Source organism: Botrytis sinoallii (assembly GCF_014898435.1).
Source record: "Botrytis sinoallii strain Bc 23 chromosome Unknown BSIN_008, whole genome shotgun sequence".
NCBI lineage: Eukaryota > Fungi > Ascomycota > Leotiomycetes > Helotiales > Sclerotiniaceae > Botrytis > Botrytis sinoallii.
Window position 1 is genome coordinate 550,413 of NW_024066035.1, and position 23,428 is coordinate 573,840.

General features: G+C 43.4%; 7 protein-coding genes across 7 annotated transcripts; 4 read left to right on the forward strand and 3 right to left on the reverse strand.

Annotated features, from left to right (window-relative positions):
• Positions 1 to 957: 957 nt before the first annotated feature.
• Positions 958 to 1,621, forward strand: EAF02_005240 (uncharacterized protein; the record flags this gene model as incomplete). Its single annotated transcript, XM_038901288.1, has 4 exons — positions 958 to 994; positions 1,052 to 1,281; positions 1,350 to 1,475; positions 1,538 to 1,621. The coding sequence occupies 4 exons, from the start codon at positions 958 to 960 to the stop codon at positions 1,619 to 1,621; spliced, it is 477 nt and encodes a 158-aa protein (XP_038758628.1).
• A 4,901-nt stretch (positions 1,622 to 6,522) lies between these two features.
• EAF02_005241 (uncharacterized protein) lies at positions 6,523 to 7,137 on the forward strand (the record flags this gene model as incomplete). The annotated part of the gene is made up of 1 exon (XM_038901289.1): positions 6,523 to 7,137. One exon carries the CDS (start codon positions 6,523 to 6,525, stop codon positions 7,135 to 7,137), a length of 615 nt encoding a protein of 204 aa, XP_038758629.1.
• An 819-nt stretch (positions 7,138 to 7,956) lies between these two features.
• On the reverse strand, positions 7,957 to 12,334 carry EAF02_005242 (uncharacterized protein; the record flags this gene model as incomplete). The annotated part of the gene is made up of 4 exons (XM_038901290.1): positions 7,957 to 8,882; positions 8,939 to 9,705; positions 10,107 to 12,180; positions 12,274 to 12,334. 4 exons carry the CDS (start codon positions 12,332 to 12,334, stop codon positions 8,233 to 8,235), a joined length of 3,552 nt encoding a protein of 1,183 aa, XP_038758630.1. The 3' UTR covers positions 7,957 to 8,232.
• A 944-nt stretch (positions 12,335 to 13,278) lies between these two features.
• Positions 13,279 to 14,426, reverse strand: EAF02_005243 (uncharacterized protein; the record flags this gene model as incomplete). The annotated part of the gene is made up of 3 exons (XM_038901291.1): positions 14,363 to 14,426; positions 14,185 to 14,222; positions 13,279 to 14,128 (listed from the first exon to the last, which is right to left on the reverse strand). Exons 1-3 carry the CDS (start codon positions 14,363 to 14,365, stop codon positions 13,279 to 13,281), a joined length of 891 nt encoding a protein of 296 aa, XP_038758631.1. The 5' UTR covers positions 14,366 to 14,426.
• Positions 14,427 to 16,405: 1,979 nt separating this feature from the next.
• Positions 16,406 to 18,770, forward strand: EAF02_005244 (uncharacterized protein; the record flags this gene model as incomplete). The annotated part of the gene is made up of 2 exons (XM_038901292.1): positions 16,406 to 16,585; positions 16,656 to 18,770. The coding sequence occupies 2 exons, from the start codon at positions 16,406 to 16,408 to the stop codon at positions 18,768 to 18,770; spliced, it is 2,295 nt and encodes a 764-aa protein (XP_038758632.1).
• A 306-nt stretch (positions 18,771 to 19,076) lies between these two features.
• Positions 19,077 to 20,427, reverse strand: EAF02_005245 (uncharacterized protein; the record flags this gene model as incomplete). The annotated part of the gene is made up of 4 exons (XM_038901293.1): positions 19,077 to 19,536; positions 19,600 to 19,809; positions 19,945 to 20,048; positions 20,374 to 20,427. The coding sequence occupies 4 exons, from the start codon at positions 20,425 to 20,427 to the stop codon at positions 19,077 to 19,079; spliced, it is 828 nt and encodes a 275-aa protein (XP_038758633.1).
• Positions 20,428 to 20,738: 311 nt separating this feature from the next.
• On the forward strand, positions 20,739 to 22,684 carry EAF02_005246 (uncharacterized protein; the record flags this gene model as incomplete). The annotated part of the gene is made up of 6 exons (XM_038901294.1): positions 20,739 to 20,843; positions 20,918 to 21,055; positions 21,112 to 21,225; positions 21,280 to 21,407; positions 21,455 to 21,956; positions 22,010 to 22,684. The coding sequence occupies 6 exons, from the start codon at positions 20,739 to 20,741 to the stop codon at positions 22,682 to 22,684; spliced, it is 1,662 nt and encodes a 553-aa protein (XP_038758634.1).
• Between the last annotated feature and the right edge of the window lie 744 nt (positions 22,685 to 23,428).

Sequence of the window (23,428 nt, forward strand, 5' to 3'; positions counted from 1 at the left end):
TTTGTATGCTTTAACATTATTTTCTTTCTAAAAAATTACGTTGTGTTCTTCGGGGAATGAACAGGTGCAAAGCTGGGATAGTATTACGGGTTACCTAAGGAATGGTATATATCGTGGTGCATACTTGTATACTTCACAAATTGTTTACATATCTATTCACCGACGTATTAGGTGGTATTCTCGGGAGATCAAAGCTGATGAGAGTGGTACAAATTATCTAAACATGGCGTATATAATTTTACTTATATGCTTGCATACTTGGCCAATCGACTGTTGTGCACTAATATGCTAAGTTGTATTCTCTGAAGATTGAATCCAGGAGAAAGCTGAGATGGCGGCACAGGAAACCTCAAATATGCATAATGTGTAGAATACTTACTAGATATGTAAGGTCACCTATAAGCTGCTAGATCGGTGAATATTATAGGGCTAGCTGTGGTTAAACAGAATGAGTGGCTTCTAAAAGCCGAGTTGATACTTGTATTCTCAACAACTTCCCAAAATCTGAAAGGCTAGGTTCTAACATCCATCTTTCGGATCTGTCTCACGACCCCGCACTTACAGAATCCAGATCTCTGTGAGCAGGAAATCCCGCTTGAAGCCCGCTGAAGTATTGTTACGCATCACTCTATATGTTGTAGAGGCTTGAGTCGAGGTGCATCGAAATTACTCCACAGTCCATCTAAAAGAATATGTGTCAAAGTTGCACTGACAGCTGAACACATGGGCAAGGGATTGGGTAGAAAATGATATCTCGTATAAATTGTTTGCTACATCTGTATTAGGGTAATTAATGTATGTAGAGGACCAACTCGAATATATAAAGGTCGGTTTCCCGAAGACAAACAGTTGATTCTGCACAACATCTTCCTCCATTCTATACTACCACCTGGCTCTTCACAACATAGTTCTCCATTCTGTACTACTATCTGGCTCTACACTCGATAATAACTCGAAATGGCTAGACTTTTTCTATTCACTTTACTTGCGTTCGGTGAGTTCTCTGGTTATGACCAAGAAGTTCAAAATCTCTGATTAATTTTTGACATAGGCATCACCACATTCGCAACGCATCTTCCAACCCGCCAAAATAACGTCTGCGCGACGTGGTGTGCAGCTAATTTCGCAAGTCCCGGATCTTGTACATCGCAAGCCGCCCAAGGAGCAGGGCCTTGCTATACCTGTGGTCCCCTTGCGGCCAATCCTGCGCAAGCATTGTGCAGTGGCACCTGTGTTGATACTAGTACCAGCAGTGCCAACTGTGGATCATGTGGCAATTCGGTACGTGTCGTTTTGGCCTTGAGTCTTCCCGGTGCTCTCTAACCTCACTAATACTGTGTTGCTTAAAGTGTGGGAGTTCAGCGTGTGTAGGCGGTGTTTGCGCCCCAGCCTGCCCTCCTGGACAAACACTCTGTAGTGGTGTTTGCATCGACACTCGGAATGACGAAAATAACTGTGGAAGCTGTGGCTTTGTGGTATGTGTTGCCTTGCTTTTGTGTACTCAAATGCTCTTCGGATCTTGCTAACGTTTTTGAAGTGTCCCGACCCATGCCAATTCGGAGCAGAAATAATATTTTGTCAACAAGGAACCTGTGGTTTTGGGTGTCGTCCCCCTTCGTGATCAGTGCAGCAAAGCAGGCTGGCTACCAAGAAGGATTCAATGAGAGCGAGTTTAACTGTCATGATATAACACTTAGCCACTACTGGCAAATCTTTCTGTCTCTGTTCTTGGTTCTATCTTCATGATACAACACTTAGCCACTCCTGGCAAATCTTTCTGTTTCTGTTATTGATTTTACTGTTTCTGTGTTACGACCAGAGCAAAACATATGACTACCTACGGGGACCTTAATTTCAGTGATTAGCTAATCATTGTAGGAACCCATGATGCCAAATGTTTTGAATGTCTTACCGAATCCCACCGGTCTCATTTGGAATATAGCAGTGGGACATGATGGGAACGATGATGGAACAAGGAACGAAGGTCTGTAAAAGCAGAATGTATTCCCTTAGTATATGGAGCTTTGTGCTCAACTCAAATAGCAATTCTATCACTTAGTTACTACTGTCTAAAATCACTAGTTCAATTTCTGTGACGACCACGTGGATTTATATCTGGGATCTGATGAAGGGAAGCTTGAGAGTCAAGTGAAAGATAGATTGCTGGAGGTGATAGGAAGATAGAAAGATAGTTTATATCTTGATCATTCATTGCTCTCTCTGTAAATTACTTTCAAAGCATGAATTCAGAATCAGTATATTAGCCCCCCATCTTTAGGAATATTAGAAATTCGGAAATACAGAGGTCTCTTTTTACAAGACATAGTTACCAATATTGAACAAAAGATGATATAATAGCGCAATTATTAGCAGTATGTCTATATAGACCAACTGCTTCCTATCATCACACCTGTATTATCCACTCCCACTCCTTCTCGCCACCCCTCATCTCAAGACAAAAGTCCTGTCTAAACAAATTTTAGTTTATCCAGGCCCCCGACAACTATATCAGGCAGAATGAAGGCCTTCATTCTGTCGTTTATTTATGCATTATAGTATACTTAGCGAGAGAGCTAGCCTTATAGCGATCCTTATGTAGGAATTACTTTTTCCTTCGAATAGCTGGATCCTTAGACCGAATATAATATTGATATTTAGGACTATATTGTAGGTACTACGTCACCTATACTCTTCTCATACAAACAGCCACCATTCGTACTGTTCAAATGAGCACAATCCAATATCATCGGAAGCCCAGAATGTTTCCCAATTGCCGTCATTTCATTTTTAAAAGGCAGTCACATCTCCGCCTCGAGTAGCAGTTTGTCAAACATCATGCTTCATGGACTACCCATGGATGGAGATATGTGCGTTAGGTAGCCCGTACGAGACAGATCAATGCCTTACCATCCCAAGGGTAAATATTGATTGCCCCGCTTTCGTAAAGAAATATCGCAACACATTCCCGCTGGGTGTAGTTAAAATCCACAACAAGATAACAGGTGGGTTTCTGACGGTAAGCTGTGAACGGGACTCCCGGGGCATAGCGATAAAGGATGATGAGTATACTGATCCTTCTCGATCGGTACCTATTATCTATATGATTGATGGTAGTAGCGGCTCCCATAAGATTCGGTAATCAGCGAGACAAGTCAAAGGATTATTGTTCAAGGGATATAATCACGTGATCCAATTCCTTCCTAATCCCGAAAAGGAATTATTTCGCGGGATGAATCGCTGAGGGGCAAATTACGATGAGATTGATGGCGAATTCACGTTCTCCGAGATCGTGAGCATCGTATCCCAATGCTTATAATGCCCCTCTAAGGAATCTGGTAGTACGAAATACGTACGTGTATGATGTACGAAGACGATGTGTATGAATCAGTTGATAGATTCTCCGAGATTGCATGTCTCTTCAGCCGATGACGGTCCGATGCCACCGTGCCTACCAGTTCAATGGTCCGTTTTGTACATGACACATGGATGGAATCCAACAAGCGACATATGCAATATGTAGAGAGCCGCATGACATGACCGGCTGAACTTGTTTGATAAAGTTACAATTCTGTGGATCTTTGCATAATCTGGAATTGATGGTATCATGATGAGTAAACGTGGAGGTTTTTTAGAACATTCGAAGTAATTTCAGGTTAAGAGGCAGTTACATTGATGGCGACATACTGATCTAATCAGTCCCTCCATACTGACGTTTATTCAATGTTAGATGCCTCGAAAGTAACCCCAGAAAGGGCCAGAAAGGCCTCAGCAAGTGATCAACCATTGATACCGACCTTGGCATACCTGAGCCAGTTTGAAGGTCGTATTTTCTCCAAATCTATGGTTGCATTATCGTAGCCGCGTTTCCCTGTTAAACTTCATCTGTTAACACCAACCCCTTCATCTATCCATTCGCGTATTTCGTACCAACCATCAATGCCGTCCCCCAACTCATCTACCCAGAAATACAGACCATATTGTTACTTTGAAAGCCGCCTCATCGGACGATTATGATGACTATGGCTGGTTGAAACTTTTCAGAGAACATTAAATCCCGCCTTTCCACTTTATTTGCAAGGAATCTCCCTACTGCATAGTTTATAAATGGTAAATCAACTTGGTATATCGGCTCCAAACTCGTAAAATCAGAAGCATTCATTAAGAAATGTATCCGCTGTGCGTATTCAGCTGAAAGATACCCACCAGGTAATTAATTGGATCCAATCAGTGACCCTTAACTGCAATTACCCGAGGCGCTATCCGAAAGGCGTCGCAAAAATGAAGGATAGTGTCGACTACCGAAGCTGATGTGAGCTGAACTCAAGATCAATCTCGTTCCATTTTCTCCATCTTCACCACAAACTGAATATTACGAGTAAGAGAATTATGAGTAAGGATACTTACTGGGTATAGGTAGGAAGCAGAATTGAATTCGGACAAAATAATACTCACACGACCTTCGTCCCTTTTACATCGCCCAGGAATTCCCATGAGCGAGCGTCAAAAGGGTACAAGATGTAAGATTGTATTGGTTTCTAGATAAATAGATTCTTTGCACCTTGATCAACCTCATCTCTCTCTCTATCGGTAATTGACGGGGTAACTGCAATGCCAGTACCACAAGCAAGTATGCATTGCATGGCGCTCTACAAGGTCGATAATGGATAAGGACTTAAGAACATAGATAATACTAGGTAGGGCTTGGCATGGGTCTCTCAAAAGGCCTACTTCCCAACTACGGATATTCACCAAGACAATATGACAATTCCCAACTATTACCACTATATCTCATTGCATTACTTGCTATATTATATGCAGGCAGACATTCACCGGTCAATAAATCCACAATCCCATAAACATCACTAACTTCCCGATTGTTGGTTCTAACGCCGAGCTTACGTCTTGTACGTACAATAACCCTATGGTGCAACAAAACATTACCAGCCCAGCAAATATACAATCCAGCGACCGTCATCTCATCCATCCATCTCATCCCACCATTGACATGAGATTGGTGCGAAATACGGCGGCACAATCAGCCGCGTTTGTTGACGTTTAATTCCTCATCTGATTCGCACTTCTCTCAGGATGATGAACAAATGAATGGTATGCTATGCGCTGCGATAATACACCGGTACTTCAGGTAGGCATATAATGGTACCTATGTACAGTGAAGTACCAAGCCATGTGCTTTTCAGTGCTCTAAGCCTATTTATTCCTACTAAGTAAAATTCACACGAAATCTGAGACCAGTAAATCTCCGAAAATAGCCAGATTTTGCCAGTTTGGTGTATTGTGACGGTCAATCGTGAGATGAGGAGAGCTGTATAAACTGTATAAAGTCCTGCCTTTACCATAATGAGACAGTCTGGCGATAGAAATGTTGGGACACTAAGCGGGAGATCGCTCCACGGGATTCGTGAAGGGATTCGAAGGATATCTAGCCTTGTAGCCTGTAGGTACAGTAGCACCTCCGTGCAGCCTTACGAGTGGAACCCCTTCCCACCATTCTTTGGCTTACTGGGGAGGCCTCTCCGTGTGACTTTTCTGACGGTGATTGATGGAGAGGTCCTGGTCAGAAGGTTGGAAAGGTGGAGATACGGATGAGGTACAATTTGATGAATAGATAGACGTCTTTCTCAACAAGGGATTTGGAGATATGTACCCAGCATGTATGGTAATCATTGAGATTCTGCGGTCAACGAAATATATCGAATCCATGTCTAACCCTATACCAAAGCAGAATGGAAAAAAGAAAACAAGCAAAAGAAAAACATGGGAATCGCAACGTGGTAACGAACTAATCTACAAAGCATCTAGTAACAGCAGCCAAAATCTGCTTTCTCCCCAAATTTCTTGCCCAGTTGGGCTGAAGCAAGACCTTGCTAGGATTATAGTGGGGTGTTTTGCATAACCCGGAAACAGGGTTGGAGGTCTCGACATATCCTTTAAGCCTGACAAGGATTCTCTAAAGCATTCCACCAGAAAGCTCCATTCACACGCCCCCCGTCTAATCTAGCCATGTATCGCATTGCCTCCTCATCATTACTACACTAATACTAAAAATAAAAAGGGCAAAAAGGAACTATCTCACGAGTACTTTGGATTTACTTGCATGTCCCTGACAGTCTCTTCCACATGGATGCCAATGGATTTACCTTACATACATACACTTTGCAATGCTCCTGCATGCGCGTAAGATCACTTTGCTGACAGTAACTTTGGTTTGTTTTTCTTTTATTGTCCTCGATTCTACTAAGTAACCTTAGCGAAGAATCTAACCAATCCATTATTCCATATTGGGGTACCCGGTTCCAATCTCTACTTAAGCCTCCTTCTTCCCGACTGTGTTTGTCCAGATGCATATCTCATCTACTTCGTCACATATTTGGTTATCTAATACTCCCATCTTCACCTCCTTTCATTCACCACGCTCTCAGCCTCTAATCTTTTGTCAACACCCTGGCAATAGAGACAACTTTACAAGAGAGATCACGAGACTCAGCTCACCATTCATCCATCATGCCTGTCGTATCTGAGCCCATCACGGGACTAACTCATGCATACACGTATGCTTTCTTCTCCAAAATACCCTCTCCTTACCTATTCCTAAGCGGAGTCGTTTTTCTTTGCATCACAATCTTCATACGGAGGAAACGTAGCTCCACAACAAAATTACAATATCATTTCCCACCAAGTCGTCCCTCTACCCCTCTTCTCGAAAAGTCCGATGTGAACATCTATTCATACATGGATGAAACCCCCAAATTGGATACCGACAACCTCGCTCTCTCAAGAACCTCCTCGTCTTCTTTCGATTTCACCACCTCCCCCTCCTCAATCTCCAGCTCCCCAAAAACATTCTCTCGTCTCCCGCCACCACCTCCCTTCACGCCACCCTCGCCCCTTGAACCCCTCCCCTACTCTCCCATCCACGGAGGCGGAAGCGGCTCCGCTCCCCCCACCGAAATCCCCCCCCGTCGTCGTTCCTACACCAAGCCTCCCAACCCCCTCACCAACACCCCTGTCGTCAACGGCGAGATAATCTCCGGCGATGGCTGGCGTCGTCACACGCGCGTTTTCGGGGGTGGAGTATGTGAGGCGTGTGCCGAGAGCGAGAGGAGAATGAGCGCGTGACTATATGAGCGGGGCTTGAAGAATAGTAATCTGAAGATTTCGAAAGGGAATGGAGAGGCAATTGAGGGATCCTGGGAATCTGTTGCTATTGGTGGGTTTGAGAATGGGAGGACGATTATTTTGGAAGAGGAAGAGGAGAATAGTGGTGAGCGAGAGATGACGTGGATGAAAGAATGAGAAGATAGAGATTTGGTTGCAGTTATGGGATTGGATTCTTCATTGACGTTAAAAGAGCGGAGACTTCAAAATTCATACGCAGATGCGGGGATTATGCAGTTGCATGACAGGGGAAGGGAGTGATTTCACGTGATTTGTTAAATCAATGGGATGAGATCTTCATGGCAAAGCCATCAAAAAGAGAGCAGGAAAAAGAAAAGGTAAGGAAAAGGCAGAAAATCGTGGCAATCAAGATTAAAAGATTCGAAATGGATGGCTGTGTGCGTTTATCGTCTATCATCTCCTAGGTATTCACAGGCGTTAATTGATAGGTCACCTGCGAAGGAGGTTTGCTTTGGATTTACTTGGTACTGCTATGGAAGGATGGATGGAAGTTATTTACTATGTCACTAAAAATACGTTGCTGGCTAATCCATCGTCGCCGCTTAGATAGGGTTGTACTGCGGATGGATAAGGATGTATGAAGTTAATGAATGGAGTTTTTCCCTCGCCACCTGGTATTCAACATGTATAAAAAGATATGTAAAGGTCGAGACTGTTGGTAGATCTAGAAGTACTACAAATGTGTTTATTCTTTCTTATATTAGTAACTCTAAAGTAAGATGTATTCATCAAGGTCATACGTCAATCTTGAAATATTGATATGCGCCGATCTACTTATGCTTCTTATTATCTAATCTACTTGTACATTCCTTGATTCAAGACTCAGGTTGTACCACAAATGTCCTCCCCTATTCAACGCCACAAGATTTGTTCAAAGACTCTCCTCCTTAGTAATACACATTCCCGTCATATTATCCAATAAATAAAACGCTATGTAAGAAGTATACTATAATAAGTAGCATAAAAGACCACTCTATGCTGATGAAATACATGCAAGTGATTTCAAAGTCCAAAATACAAAGTACCTAAAATTTATTACTCGATAGCACTCTCAGATACCATCCCATTTGAGCCCATATTTGCTACACTTGAATTTCTTTGCATGGCTTCTTGACTTTCTTTGAATTTCTGCCAACCTTCAGGATCATTCTCAATGAGTCCCCGTCGAAGAATGCTAGCTTCGTTGTTCAGCTCGGCTATCACCGCATCTGGGCCTAGGGTCTCTATTTTGTTTCTGATGTCTTCGCCTTGTAGGTCCTCAACCATAGACCTTAAAAATTGTAGATGTGCTGGTTGAATTTCGTGTCCTGTAGTTCCATGTAATTTGTCCTCGCTTTCTGGTTTGATAAGATTACGACGAATTTTCTGCCCAAAACGATGCATCCTGCCTTCTTCCTGTGAAAGTGCTTTGGAGGCCAATGAGACATCGGAATTGTGACGAGATAGAGTGGGGCGAATTCCGCCCTCGTCGTGCCCTCCCTCTTCATCTGATGGTTGATTTTCAGCCAAGATTGGTTCGGGTTCAACGTCTGATCCTTCGTAATCAGTTTGGAGTGAATATGCATTATCCGTCATGGCTGTTCGCTCCGTGTCGGGTAACGATGGTGACAAGCGGGTCTCAGGAAATTCGTCTTCAAATCTTTTGATCATGTTTTGTAATGTATGATCAAGGAACAGTAATCGGTCTGATTTGCGGTCAGTTGAGTCAAGGTATGTTTGCAAAACAATGGATAATTCTTACTGTAATTGTGATGATCACTGGCCTTCGACTCCTTGACTAGAGCAGGTTGTAACCTAGCCCGAATCTTCCTGGCACTTCCCAATAGATTCTTCGACATATCTTTGGCTTTGCCACCTTTCACAGGGTTGTTCGGGGTGGCCGAGCTGCTGCTTGGTCTAGATAATTCGGAGATAGCTTGATCCATTGATGGCCTCCTAGAATCATTGCCTTTGTTTCGTAAACAGATACCTAAAGCTTTAACCACACCTGTCCCGCCAATCACATAATCTTCATCAGGTGCTGGCTCATCATCATCATGATTCTCTTGGACTCCCTCCATGTGCCCCACAATGTGTAACAATACTTCGGGAACTGCAACGTCTTTTCCGTTGGCAGCTGCATGGGGATCAGAGATTGCAGCAACAGCTTCACTGATTTCTGCAACTGGGCCGCGTTCCATATTCCACAGACAGTAAGCAACAACTTGCTTAGCCAAGGCCCTAACAATTTCGGACGAATCGTTTGACGGAACTTCAATATCAATACATACAATTGACTGAGAGACTCGGACCGCGGCCATCAACGAGGCATATAATGCGCAAGCCTCTTCCTGACTTGCTTCGTCTTTCGCATTTGCAAGAGCAGCTAGTTGCGTGTTTTCCATAAGAGTCACATGCGCAAGACTGGGGCTCTCTGGTAAGATTTCTGCAAGGGCGATGGCTTGTTCAGGGGTCATGGATACATTAGTCAAATGTATCCGCTTGAGTTGAGGCAAACGTGGTAAGTATCTGTGGTATGTCAGCCGATGATGTCCTGTACGACCGTACTTGAAAACATAATGAGAATAAATTTAGCAAAGCTGAGAAAATATTCAACTTAAGCCTTGCAGTGTAAGTTGCTGACAATAGTGAAGCAAACTACTGGTCGCGGTACGAGACCGTAAAAATGCCGCAGCTATATCCGGCACTGTCTTCATTAAACCGAATTGCCATTCAGAGCTTGATGAAATCTAGCAGTTCGCCTTGCTAAAGCGCTCAATCATTCCTCGTTACATGGGGTCGACGGGAAACTGTAGGGCTAGATACAACAGGAATTGATATTATGGATCACCATTTTCAACCATGCAGAGATTACTAATCTCTGCATATCGCAATGTTATGCGAGGATAGAAGGAAAATAATGAACATACCTGCGCAGAAGAGAAAGTGCACTGGGATTCGACTCGAACAGATCATGGTTTTGCGATAAATCGATGAACTTGAAGTTCTTCAGCTTTGCCAGGGCTGGGAAAAGAGGCCACAGCGAATCCGGATTAAGATTACAGTCTGCCAAGCTCAAGGCATAAATTTTGTTGTCTTCGTCAAGGGCATTCGCTACGATCTCCATAGAATCTTTGAGATCATTACCAACGAGATCAAGAGCTTCGCACTTGCCGAATTTTATCCATCTAGCAACATGTTCCATCCCTACTGACGTAATCCCATTACCCGCAAGACCAAGTCTTCGTAAGCCCGATTTTATAATTCCATCAACTAACCCATCTAATTGCTCGCTGTTGATACCACAATGGCCCAGGTTCAAGAGTTCGAATTCTGGACCAGCGAGTCGATCTCCAATAGCCTTGGATAATAAGCAAGAGACTTCGTTGCTCGTTTGACTCGTGTTACTATCCGTTTTCTTTAGATGCCCAGAGCCGGTCGTTGGTGTAGTAGTATCCTGGGGGAAAGGAATCCTTGACAAATCCAGAACTTTCAGTGACCGGCACATATTAATAAACAGAGCGATATGCCGCCAACCATCTTTACTAATCTTGTTATTGTTTTTAAATACTAGCGATTCGATTATACCACCCTGAGGATATTGGCCCTCTTTACGAGTGTGAGATTTTCTACCGTATGTTGGTAACTTGGCGGCCAAAAGACCAGCCAAAATGACACGAACACCTTCGTCAGTAAGTCCACAATTTTCCATTATCAGTTCTTTCACGGGAACCACAGCTAAGTAGTCTCCCAAGGTGACAAGGTCTGGTAATTGTAGCCAATAACCCGAGAGATCCAATTTGGCAACAAGACCAGGTATTGCAGCCGTCGCTACTGAGGCTGTGAGCTGCTCAACAATTCTCTTTAATATTGGCGTTTCTCTTAATTGACAGCATCTTCTATAGATTCGAACAGGGTCCGTGGTAGGCGAAGTGTGGGTTTTTGGAGTGGCGGTATTGGAGGTGGGTGAGAGTGAACTATCACTCTCATCAATCTTCAACTCAACTGGGATTGTACCATTTGCCTCAGCAAGCCTTCGTTTCTTCTCTTTTCTCGCTTTACGCTCTTCTTCGCTACGCTTCTTCTTCTCCTTCTTTTTGGTATTGTCTTTTTCAATCGGTGGAGAGGATCCTGCAGCCTCTGGTGTATTTTCTGAGGCCTTTGGCTGAGCACTTTCGGCGAGTTTTTCATCAGGTTTGCTAACATTTGTTTTCGAAGTATCGTCTTGTTCCATCTCGGACATAGAGTTGTTTGGATTCTTCAACGCAGCGCCTTCTCCCTTTTCTTTGGATCGCTTCATCTTTTCTTTATTTTTATTATCGATTTCATCGGACTCTTCCTCGTCCATATAACGGGGACCGCTGGCTATCTCAACATCTACACAGAAAGCTACCCTTCTTAGTTTTGACTGTTCGAGCCCAGATACGGGGCATCTTTCCCGGTGATGATCGACGTTCAGAACCTTTCTTTCGCACAATCCATGGTGGCCTCTGGCTGATCCAGACAATTGCCCACCCGAAGATGACAGCCTTCGCAAGGCACTCTGTAAGAAGCTGGGTCCATTCCGCGGAGGCGCTGGAACGTAAGGTGCATCGCCATCATCCTTCACCCCATGTACTAGCACCGCGTTTTTGGGCGCACTAGGTCCTGCAGGTCTTTGTACCGGAGGTTCTACAGGAGAAGCTGCCGGTGAAGTACTTGGGGATACGCTCGTATGGCTGGAAGAAGGTGAACCCGAGAACTTTGAGGATATGCTCGATAACCACGAGTTTCTGCGGGACATGTTAGGTGATGTAGATGCTTTAGGTGGTGTGCCATTAGTCGTCACGATCCTTTCCGAGGAGGTATTTCTAGCCACGCCAGGTCGATTTGGAATCGGCTGTGGAGTCGTTACAACTTCGGGCTCGTTTTCATTCTTTGGAGGGGTAGAGCCATTCTGTGGGGGCGGACTTGATTTCCCTTGTGAGCCAGACGCATTCGGAACCATACGAGGTCGTTTTGGGTCTGTGATAAGTAACTCATGTTAGTCGCACACATCTAGCTGGCAAATGTTCCAATACATCTCAATTTCCCATTTGAAGTAATGCTTGAACCAACCTTTGTTGCTTGAGCTGTGTGTCATCCAACTCACATCCACGCCGTTCATTTGCTCCATCATGTAAATAAACCTTCAAGGTATGTTCTCCGGTTTGCGAATTGTCAGAAAATTTCTCCTAATTGATGTCGAAGAGATGTTCTTTCAAAAGTCTTCGCAATTATCGCAATCAAGATTTGTTATCGCTTGTTGATGTCTCGTAATATGTCTCGTTGCTGATGTGAGCAGTTTCTATTGGTACAAATCCATGATCGTGTGTGTGCCACAAATAATTGTGACGGAACGGTGAATGAATTAATGTGTTGAATAGTATGGGTATATCAGAATCAAATGCCACAAACCACCAAGTAGACTATAAATTGCGTTGGCGATTTGCGATAGTGATCAGACACCCACTCACACAATGAAGCAATGGAGTGGAGCGGTGGAGAATATCGTCATGTGTTGCTTGGGGGTCCTCGTCGGGGTTGGTGCAAGTGGATCTTAAGTTCGGTACCCAGCCTCGGAGATTCGATATGATTCGATCAATCTGTGGTACGATCAATCACAATCCACAATCTCCTGAGCACTGAACAATGAGCAATGATGCGAAAGAGAATATAAAACAAGTTATGGGAAAAGAAAAATCATTATTGCGATGAGGTTTCAAAATAAAATGGTGTGCTATGGAGGGGGGAGGTCATAATGATGAGAGGGGGATGAATATCCTCATTTTGATATCTTTGATAAGGTTCCGGCATTGTGCTGAAAGGAGTTCTGGAAAGTTCCGAGTAAGCACTTTAACTAAGGTGTGATTCAATCAGGGAGGCGAGAAGATATACTCCGTAAACAGACAAGGTAACAAGTGACAACGCAAAGTTAAGACTTTTCCGTCAACTATTGTATATGGAGTACTAAAAATACATTGGTTCATCATTCATCAAGATCATTAAGTTCTAGAGTATCAAGGGAGTATCATTTTTATCGCCTAGCTAGAAAACCCATATCCGAAAATTTAATTTGAAAATTTACTTCAATTCGGCAATCTTGGCCTTGACTCTCTCGCGCTTCTCGTCCTTGGTCATCTTGCGTCCCTTGAACTTCAAAGACTCCTGTTTGTACTCGTCCTTGGATTTCTTCTCTCCTCCCTCAACCTTCTTGAATGGGTCCTCACGGATAGCCTTGTGGGCCTCTTGGTACAACTCCTCCAATCCATCGGCCTCTATTTCATCATCAATGTAACCTTGGAATTGGGACTTGTAACGCTCCTCATCGTCATCGGCGAGGGTCTCCATGTACTCAGCAACGTGTCCACCGTAGATGTATTTGCGGAGAGTCTCGGCATCGAGCTCCTTGCTTTCGATATCGTAACCTGGGAAACGGTTCTCGGAGTGAGGAACGAGGATACCGCCATCGGAAGCACCCTTCATGGCACCGAAGATACGGGCACCAGTGGAAGTACGGTGAAGACCAACATCAAGGAAAGCCTTGAATGGACGTCTCTCCGCATCGCCAGCAGCCTCGGTGAGTTGGTACTCTCCATCAGCCTCCTCAACACCGGTGAAATCCTTATCCATACCGAGCTTCTTCAAGACACGACGGGCGATGAGGAGACCAGTGCAGTATGCGGCGGCCCAGTTGGTAAGACCGTGCTCAATGCCGTAGGCCTTGAGCTCGTGGGAGTATGCGGCGCAGAAAACCTTGTCACCAGTGATTTCGGAGGTAACGATTTGCATGACGATATCACGGTTGGTGAATCGGACAACGAGACGGTATTTTGGCGCATTGTACTTGTTCTTGGCTTGGGTGATAAGACGCTTTCTGGCGTAGTAATCGGTCTTTCCGGAACGACGGCGCTTGTACTTAGTCTGGTAGCGACTGATTGATTGTTAGAATGCGAAAATTAAATTTGGAAAAAGGAGAATTGAGCTAACCTATAGTACGCGGAGTTCTTGACCAGCTTGGTGAAAGGCTGTAAAAATTCCAAAAGTCAGCAACCTTCAATTTCTCGAAGCATTTTGCTATTTGACTTTTCAAGGATTCAAGGATCTTGGGGCTTTAAATGCCATGATTGCAGGTATACTGCAATCGAAGTATTCGATTTCAACTCACCATCTTGTTCGATTGACCGCACTACTGGATTATGAATTGTCGTTGGAGGTGGAAAAAATCAAAAGAGAAAATTTCGAAACATCTTCAATTCTTCAATTTCGAAATTAGTGGGTTCGCTTAAGTGTGCGGATGGTGGGGGACGAAGCCTGTCACGTGACTATCCTTGACGCCCTCCGCATTATCTTTCCGGGGATGTGATGTAGCGAAATCCTTTACCTCTTGGGACAATATGTAATTACGAAATTGAATCATTTCATTCACTCATTCTGTGGTACTTACTTCGTATATTGTTGTCAAAAAGCCAATGTGTGAACCTGTGATTACTAGCCCAATTCAATATCGCCATCGTCAATGCAGCTCTCAGGGTTTTCGAGCATTGGTATATATATCATCGAAGAGAATGCATGAAGACATCACAGAGTGCAGACATTGAAACCATCGTTGTTGAAGTTGTTTTCCATGGGCTCTACGTATACAACATTATATGACACACAAGATTTGTTATCACAGCTCACTGATTAGAGCAAAAATGATTGCCACATGTCTGGTTGTGAAGAGTATCAGAAACCGCATACTTAGCTTTCCAATATCTTTATATTAATACCTAATTCTGCATGGGCTCGCAAACTGTGCTGTTGGTATCGATTTTTAATTCGAGACCCTTCTTCTCTAATGCAGTTTTGGGTTCTATTGAAACTCAATTACCTCCATCATTCGCTTCTCCACTTCCTCTCATTCTTATCCCAAACTTCCTCTTGGGAGACTATGTGTATTATATCGAAGGGATTACCATTAATAAGTATGAGCGATCCTTTCGTTTATTTGTTTGATCGATTGTTAATCTTACAAAGCAATGGATTCAAAAAGATAAGAGTAACTTACTCTTTCCCCATCGTTACTTTGGGTTCCGTCTTATCACAGCAAAAAGATAGTCAATTTACTTTCATTAACCTTTCACCAGCAAAGAGTATTTCTCGTGCGTTTCATATTGGACTGGACAAGCAGTTACTAATCATGGGCATGTGAATACGTCCAATCTCTATTGACTTTCCGTTCGTTCTAACTTTTGAGTTAGTCTTACTATTAAGGGGAAGAGAAATCGTGGTGCAAAAACAAGGACAAGTCTTTAGAGAGGGTCGGTATGAATCGTTTGCGCATTGAGAAGCGAAGGGAAAAGAATAGATTTAGAGATGAAGACTTTGGGTATAAGACTAGGTTCCTCTCATGGAAAGAGCCGATTAAATCTCCCTTCAGAAGACACTTCACTCCTAGAGTCCTCCCAAAGTTACTACCTCTACCTAAATACGAACGCACTCCGGGAGCAAACAATCAAGGAAGAACCCAATACCTCCATGAGTGATAACAGAACTTTGATTCTAACCTGATTTCCATTTTGCCACAACCTCCTGCCGTTGTTGAGCATACCAATGATGTTTACAAAGATGCTCGTAACCCCACTTCGGCAAACATTATGTTGAGTACTCACTCGCAGTCGCAAGAAGTGACTATTATCTTCGTTGCAATTGTCATGGATTCCAAGTCGTCCTCTCAGAATTCGACTTGCAAATATTCTAGACACAACAGCATCTAAGAAAGCTTGTCCAAAGTACGGAGGAAGTCATTAGTGGATCAGAATGAGATGTGCTTCCCCTTAAAAATCCAAAAGAAAAACCTCGATTTTTGATTAGTATATGCGATACGATGATGGAATCCTATGTCTATTATTTGAAACAATGATAAAATAAGGTTTGGTATCTCCAGTGTTAGAATGTAATGCAATGAAATCAGACGTGGTGACAATAAGATATTGTCTTCGCAAAACACGCACACGTGATCACGAGAGAGACGAGAACCATGCTCGGTGTACCCCTGCAATCTCGATTTGTTTGTTTACATGACAACACAGAAGGTTCATGCGACGAAGACCATTAAAAAAGTTAAAAACCACTTATCTCGACATTAGTTGGCCCATGAATACATCGAATATATCTTCCACTATTTCTCAAGGCTCAAACCTGATAATTGTAATTCGAGCCAGCAAACATGGATGCAGATAATCTGCGCACTGCGTCCCTATACATAAACAACCAGCTACTTTCTCGCGGGCTTCTACGAAATGGACAAACAATTGACTTTGCGCGCCCGCATAAATCAGAAGAGGGACTAGATGTCACAATGGGGAAGATAATGAGTGTGGTGAATGATCTGATTTTGAGGAGAGATGTGAGTATCGCAAGCGCATTTTAATATCGAGTTATTGAAGAGAAGAGTCAAATTGACGAAAAATTAATAGCGCGATTCTCAACAACGAGAAAACCTCTCACAAACAATTCGAGCTTTGCGCGCTGATGCTTTACGGTCAACAACTGATATGGAGAGACTCGCGACAAAAAATACAGAATTACAACGGAAAGTTGGGATAGCGGATGCGGCAGAACGAGCTTTGAAAACACAATTGAGGAGTGCGGAGCAGGCAGTTAAGGGGTTGAAGGAGGATATGGCGAGGATGAAGGTCTTGGTGGGGCAGACAAGGGCACAGTGTGCGAACGAGGTCAGAAAAAAGGAAAGAATTATTGAGGGAATGAAAAGACATGTCGGTGAAGGTGGAAGAGCAAGAGGCAGCGGGAAAGCTGTGGGTGTTGCAACTATCAACGTAGTCGCAGGAGTTGGGAGTGATAATGGGAGTGGGGCAGGAATTGGCACGGAGGATGAGGGGTATGATCTAAGAATGGAGACGAACGAGTTTTTGACAGAATTGGCCAGGGGCCTGAGTGATGAGAACGAATCTCTAGGAGGGTTGGTGAGAAGGACTATCGAGACATTAAGGACGGTTTCTGGTTGTGAGAAAGAGGAGGAACAAGAAGGGGGAATGGTCGTACAAATGGAGGGTTCCTACGAACATCTTGCTTCCGAAATGGAATTTGTAATTGAACATCTACGGACAATCCTGACTAACCCATCATTCGTTTCACTAGAAGAAGTGGAAATTAGAGAGGAAGAGATCATAAGGTTACGAGAAGGGTGGGAAAAGATGGAGTCCAGATGGAAGGATGCTGTCCATATGATGGATGGATGGCGTCATCGAATGGCTAGGAGTGGACAAACTGTCAATATTGAAGAATTGAAGATGGGATTAAGCTTGAGTCCTTTCAAACCTACAGCAGATCCCAATTACGAGGTCCTTCAATTATCGATGGTGCAGGAAGAGGATGAGGATGAATATGAGGATGAAGGCGATACACAAGCAGATATTGATGCCTTGGATGATTCGGGCATCGATGGTCATGCGCAACCCGAATTTGATGAGGAAGAATTGAGTGACGCTGAATCTAGCATTTTTGAAGAAGAACCCGAGGAAACAAGGGAAGAGGAAATTGAAGCCGAGGGAGAAGAAGAAGAGGAAGAAGAAGAGGAAGAGGAAGAGGAAGATTATGATGAGGTTACCGAAGACCAACAACAACAACAACCAGCAGATGTCACATTCGATACGGTATCGTCCCTACCCGGGACACCACCTCAGATGTCTCCCCTGCGCGAAACTACCAATGGTAACCGAGGTAGCCCCGAAAGACCAAGCCCCAAGGGATTTACCACTATTATCGAAGAGAATACTTGGGATCTTTTACAACTCGAGCAGTCTTCATCTCGTTCAAAATCTATGGCGACCCCAACGCCTAAGCATCTTCCCAGAAAAGACAAGAAAGAGGAAGTTACAACAGCGCAGCTCTCCGTTCCACGCACCGACGAGAATTCTATCCCCAAAACTCCAATTCCAACGCTCTCCGCCCACTCCTCAACCAGATCTTCCACTAGATCATCGGTTGTGCGAGAGACTAGAGCCTCGGCTGCAAGAGCAGCTTCAGCTAAAAAGCCTGCTTATTCAACGCCAAAACCAAAACCCACCCCAAAAGTTCAACTACAACCCATTACATCTGCAAGTCGCTTACCTCGGCCACCCCATATACCACCTCAACAAAGCCCTCTTACCATGGCTAGTATAGCCGCCAAACTAGCCGCATCTGAACGTGAAGCAGACGCCGCAAGAGTCAAAGCTAAGTTGAAAGCTGCAAAATTGGCACGCAATGCTGCTGCTACTACTACTACTACTAGTAAAATTGCCCCACGATCTAGAAGTCCAACAAAGAAAATAGAACCGGAAGGTTCAAAAATCATGCCTCCGCCATCTTCGCCTATTAAAGAGGAGCCGATCAAAAATGGCGGCGGCAGTAATACAGCTACGAAAAGCCTGGAAAAAGACTTGAGTGCTGTGTCTAGTAGGAAAAGAAAAGTAAGGGCAAGTAGGGATAGAGAGCATGGAAGAGCGGCAAGAAGAAGAAGTACTTTGAGCCCTTGGGAACTGGAGAGTTTAATTTCAGGTGGAATAGGATCGCCGAGAAAGGAGGAATGATGTGCTTGAAGATGCACGGTGGGGCGTTAAGGATTCGAGCTTTTGTTATTCCCCAATTTATGAAGTTATGAGTGGGTTCACTGTATAGAGATATCTTGCTGGTATTCTGTTTTATAATACCAATTTTTGATGTTATATCTGTACGTATGCGTGCATTGGTAGCGCTTTGAATACCCGGTTTACACTGATTATTTGTTTATTTGATTTACTTCATAGCATTTTGACGATGCATATATCCATCTATCTCTGAATCAATTACATCTTCTTAACCGTATTTGTCTCTATCTCCTTCCTGATCCAGAATCTTTACAATTTGACATCTCTTGCCTTCCCCTTAACCGCCAATCCAATTGGTACCTTCGGATGATCCCCACTCAACTCCAGCCCGGTGATCTTCTCTAATTCCTCTACCGCCTCATACGCACGACCTAAGTTTACTTTCAGAGTGCGAAATCCGGCTGTCTTGGCAGCTTTGAGGTTCTCGCCTATATCGTCCAGGAAGAGTATATCTGAAGGGGAGAGGGGAGGAGCATTGGGAAATTTAGAAGAGTAGTGCTCACGCAAAGTACGGAGTGTCAGGGCGTATATTTCTGGGGATGGTTTGCGCATATGCACGTGTGCTGAGGATATAAATACATCGAAGATATCGGGGATGAAGAAATGAGATTTGGAATATGGATGTGAAGGAGGGAAGATGACGGTGTTAGAGAGAGCGCCCAGGGTGTATTTTTTAGAGGCTTTGAGTTTTTGGAGACAGGGATACATCCTTAGGTTATGTATTAGTAGTATTGCGATTTTGACAATTAGGGATTGGGAAAGGGGGAAATACCAAGGATCAAAGTCGCGTGAGTTATCCATCATAGACCAGAAGAGTGCTTCACCGTCAATTTGAGGTATTGGTGGAACAGTGGGTGGGAGAGAATGCTTTTCTCGTACGGAGTTGTAGAAGCTAGTCCAGAAGGAAGGGTTGTGGAGGTCGGATGTGAATCCGGTGAAGAAGGTGGAATTTAGTTCTAGTTCGCCGCGTTCTAGACGGTGCCTGGATGAGTGTTAGTGAGTGAGATGAGCAGATGTGGTGGATTTGAAGAATATTATGCTAGGGATAGAGTCTACCGAACAGCTTTGAATGACTAGATAGAAAGATCGAAGAATGATCTGTGAAACTTATGCTCACCAGAATCCGTTTGGTTTGTTTTTGGAAAGGGCATAGTTCACCCAGCCTGGAGGTATATTGTTGGATATCTCGAAATCGAGAATTGCTTGCATGGGGGAGAGAACCTGCGAGGAATTAGATATTGTATGAGATTAGAGCGAATCAAAATAAGTAGAAAAATGGCGTATGGTTGAAGACAGTGAGCCTCGACTAGAGACGCGTCGCTATCCTACCCAAGATACCCTCTCATGGTGTATATGGGCTTCTTTGTAGTATATCAGACTTTTGGGAGATATCAGAGAAACTTCTCGTCAGCTCCTTTTCAGAGAGATACTGTCATCCCGATAGATATTGAAATCCTCTTGCGAACACCCGTCTCGTAATTTTGAGTTAACACTCCAAAAGTTCAGCTGCGGTACCGCGATGAAACATAAAGGAATGATTACTAACGCAGACTCCCCCAATGTCAAACAAAATCACTTTTGGTTGGGTTTCTGAAGTCATTATGGTCTCGATACTCTCTAAAACAAATTATATAGGATAATCTTCTTGCGACATTGGAAAGGGAGATGTTTTGATGATATACATATTGGTTCACTGAACTCTATCATAGACCTCGGCATCCGGGTGATTTATCTAATCGCCAGTGCCGAAGAATACCCGTGGTATCATCCAATCATCGTTGGCTCTTCACAAATCCACAAATTGATATCAATTCGCATCCGTCCATCAAAGCTCAAAGCGCGACCATCTATTAACACTTTCTATCGACAACTACATAATTTCCCATTTACAAGTCAAACTAGATAGGCAACATGCCTCCTGCTTATGATGAAGAGGAAGGGATGGGACCTCTGGAGAAAGGTCGACATCGTTACCAGAAGAAGAACTATCAAGGCGCATTAACTGCATTCACAGAGGTATGTCTCGTTGGCACGTGCCAGTCATCTAGATCAGTATCAGTATCGATCACTGACTTTATATCATGATATAGGCTGTGAAAATTAGTACTGGTTATCTATTGCTCACTGCTTTAGATCATCGCGCTGCTACGTATGAGAAGTTGGATTTATTGCAACCAGCTCTTAAAGATGCGAAAGAAATGCTTGAACTGAAACCAGAACTATCTAAAGTAAGTTTTCTTTGCCTTGAAATTTGCTGCTTCAAAAGTCCTGATTGAATCTCTAGGGATATCTTCGATGTGGGAAAGTTTTACAGCTTAAAGGGGAGCATCAACTAGCCTTGAAAATCTACGAGCGTGGTCTCAGAAAGGTCAAAATTGATACTGACAAAGATCGTTTGGTAAGTTCTACCATTATTTATGGAATTTTATTAGTATGTTAACATTGACTCAAGACCCTGCAATCAATGTTTAATAAATTACAAAAGTCACTAGCGCCTAGTAAAACTCTAGATCCGCTCTCATACCTACCCTTTGAACTGGCAGAAATGATAGCTCAGGAGCTTAGCATACGAGAACGAATGTATGTAAGGAAGACCTTCTTAATTTATACTTGCTAACCACAAGAAGGATTTGTTTGAGCGTGAGCAAGTCATGGAAGCGAGTATTGGAATCTTCTCATAAGCTATGGACTACCTTCGACACTAGCATTACTAGAAGAGGCCTCTCTCAAAAATCTTTGAGGGCATACCTTAGGAGATCAAATTACACTGTCGATGAAGCTATCCTTAGGTACGATACTATCGATGCCGCAAAATTGCAGTATCTCATCAGGACATGTACACAGTTGCAACGCCTTACAATATACAACAAAAATAATGCTGTGATTGGAGAGACCTTAACTTCGGCACTTCCCTTTGCAAAGTCATTGCAATATTTGAATTTGCAGATGTTTCAAATCTCTTTTCGGTCCGTCCTCGAATCATTACGGCACGTTCAAGCAACAATTGTTCAGGCAGAGTTTATGGGAGTTCATCATACTTCCCGAGATGCTGGTTGCATTTGGCCAAGGTTAGAAAATTTGCGCGACTTGAAAGTGTGCAATGGATCCCGTGGTAGTAGCATACTATTGGTAATGATGCCAAAACAATTTATTTCTTGCAATGATTTTAATACTCCTTACAGGGCAACCTAATCGAATCAATCCCCAACATTCAAACGTTATCATTATCAAATTTTGACTTACAAAATCTCTCTCCATTGGACTTGGGTGGGCCCCTGAAGAGTCTGGAAGTTATTGAACTCATATCGTGTGGTTTGAGAACGGTTCCATTGCTTCCTTCAACGCTCAAAACCCTTCATCTTCATGACAACCTGCGATTGACAAACCAAAACAGCGGTAGTGTTCTTTTTCCCTTATTGGAAACTCTCACGTGCCAGGACACTGGACTCAGCGATGAATGGATTGTTTCTGTTCTCAAAAACGCCCACATTCTTACGCATCTAAACATTGGAAGTCGTCTGGTCGGAGATTACACTGTCGCACACCAAAATTTTCCTGTATGCGAAAATGTCGTGGTATTGTGTGTTAGCTATTTACAGTATGAAGAAAGAGACTTCATACGTATGGTCGAAAAATGTCCAAATCTGAAAAAGCTAATTATCTGTGGTACAAAGATCACAGGTGTTGCGGTGAAGCATTTTGTTAACCAAGGGGTAAAATTCCTCGACGTACAGGATTGCCATAAAATCAGCCCGGACGCTATTGAATATGCTCGTGGGAAGGGTGTGGAAGTCAAATTCAATTTTACTGAACCCATAACCACGCCAAACTATAGAGACCGAATGATAGTCTTTTGAAGAGTGGGCAAACTCGAACTGGGTAGGGTAATCTCACATATTGCTATCTTGACGGGGCAGAAATTTGCGAGACAATTCAAAATCAAGTAAGGCTCCAACAGCTTGCTAGTTTTAGATCATACTACGTATCAGCACCATGTGAGCTATTGCACGTTTTACTATCGCATTACAAGTCCATTGCTTTCGGGCCACATTAATACAGGATTTATATGCATACTCTGCTTTCTTACTGAAAACCCGATATCCCCACAACTTAAATATCCCAAGTTATCAACACCTCTTTCCATTTTACAATCACCTCCTCTCTCCAACCCCACCCCTCCATTCAAGCAAGCAGCCCAACAAGCAAGCGCCCAAAAATCAAAACATAGATCCATCTCATCTCATTGTACACAATCCACGGACTTGTAATGTAATCGTTCGTAGCTTAGCTTAGCTCAGCCTAGCTTCATCCGCTTCGCTTCGCTTCGCTTTGTAGATATCCTAGAGGAGGTTTCTCGAGGGCGGTGGGGCGGTGATACGATGTGATATGATATGATATGCTAATGAACATCATTATTAACATTCCTGGCATCGATCCCTAGCCAATCTTGTTCTTTATCTACCCAAGTAGAATCTGGCGAGCCACTTTCAAAGTCCTATGGAATTTGATTTCTGGAACGATTCGAGGGTTTGGATCTGGAATGGGCGGATATGTATTTGTGTATAACTTTCCATACCTACCTGGGTACATAACGATTTTGA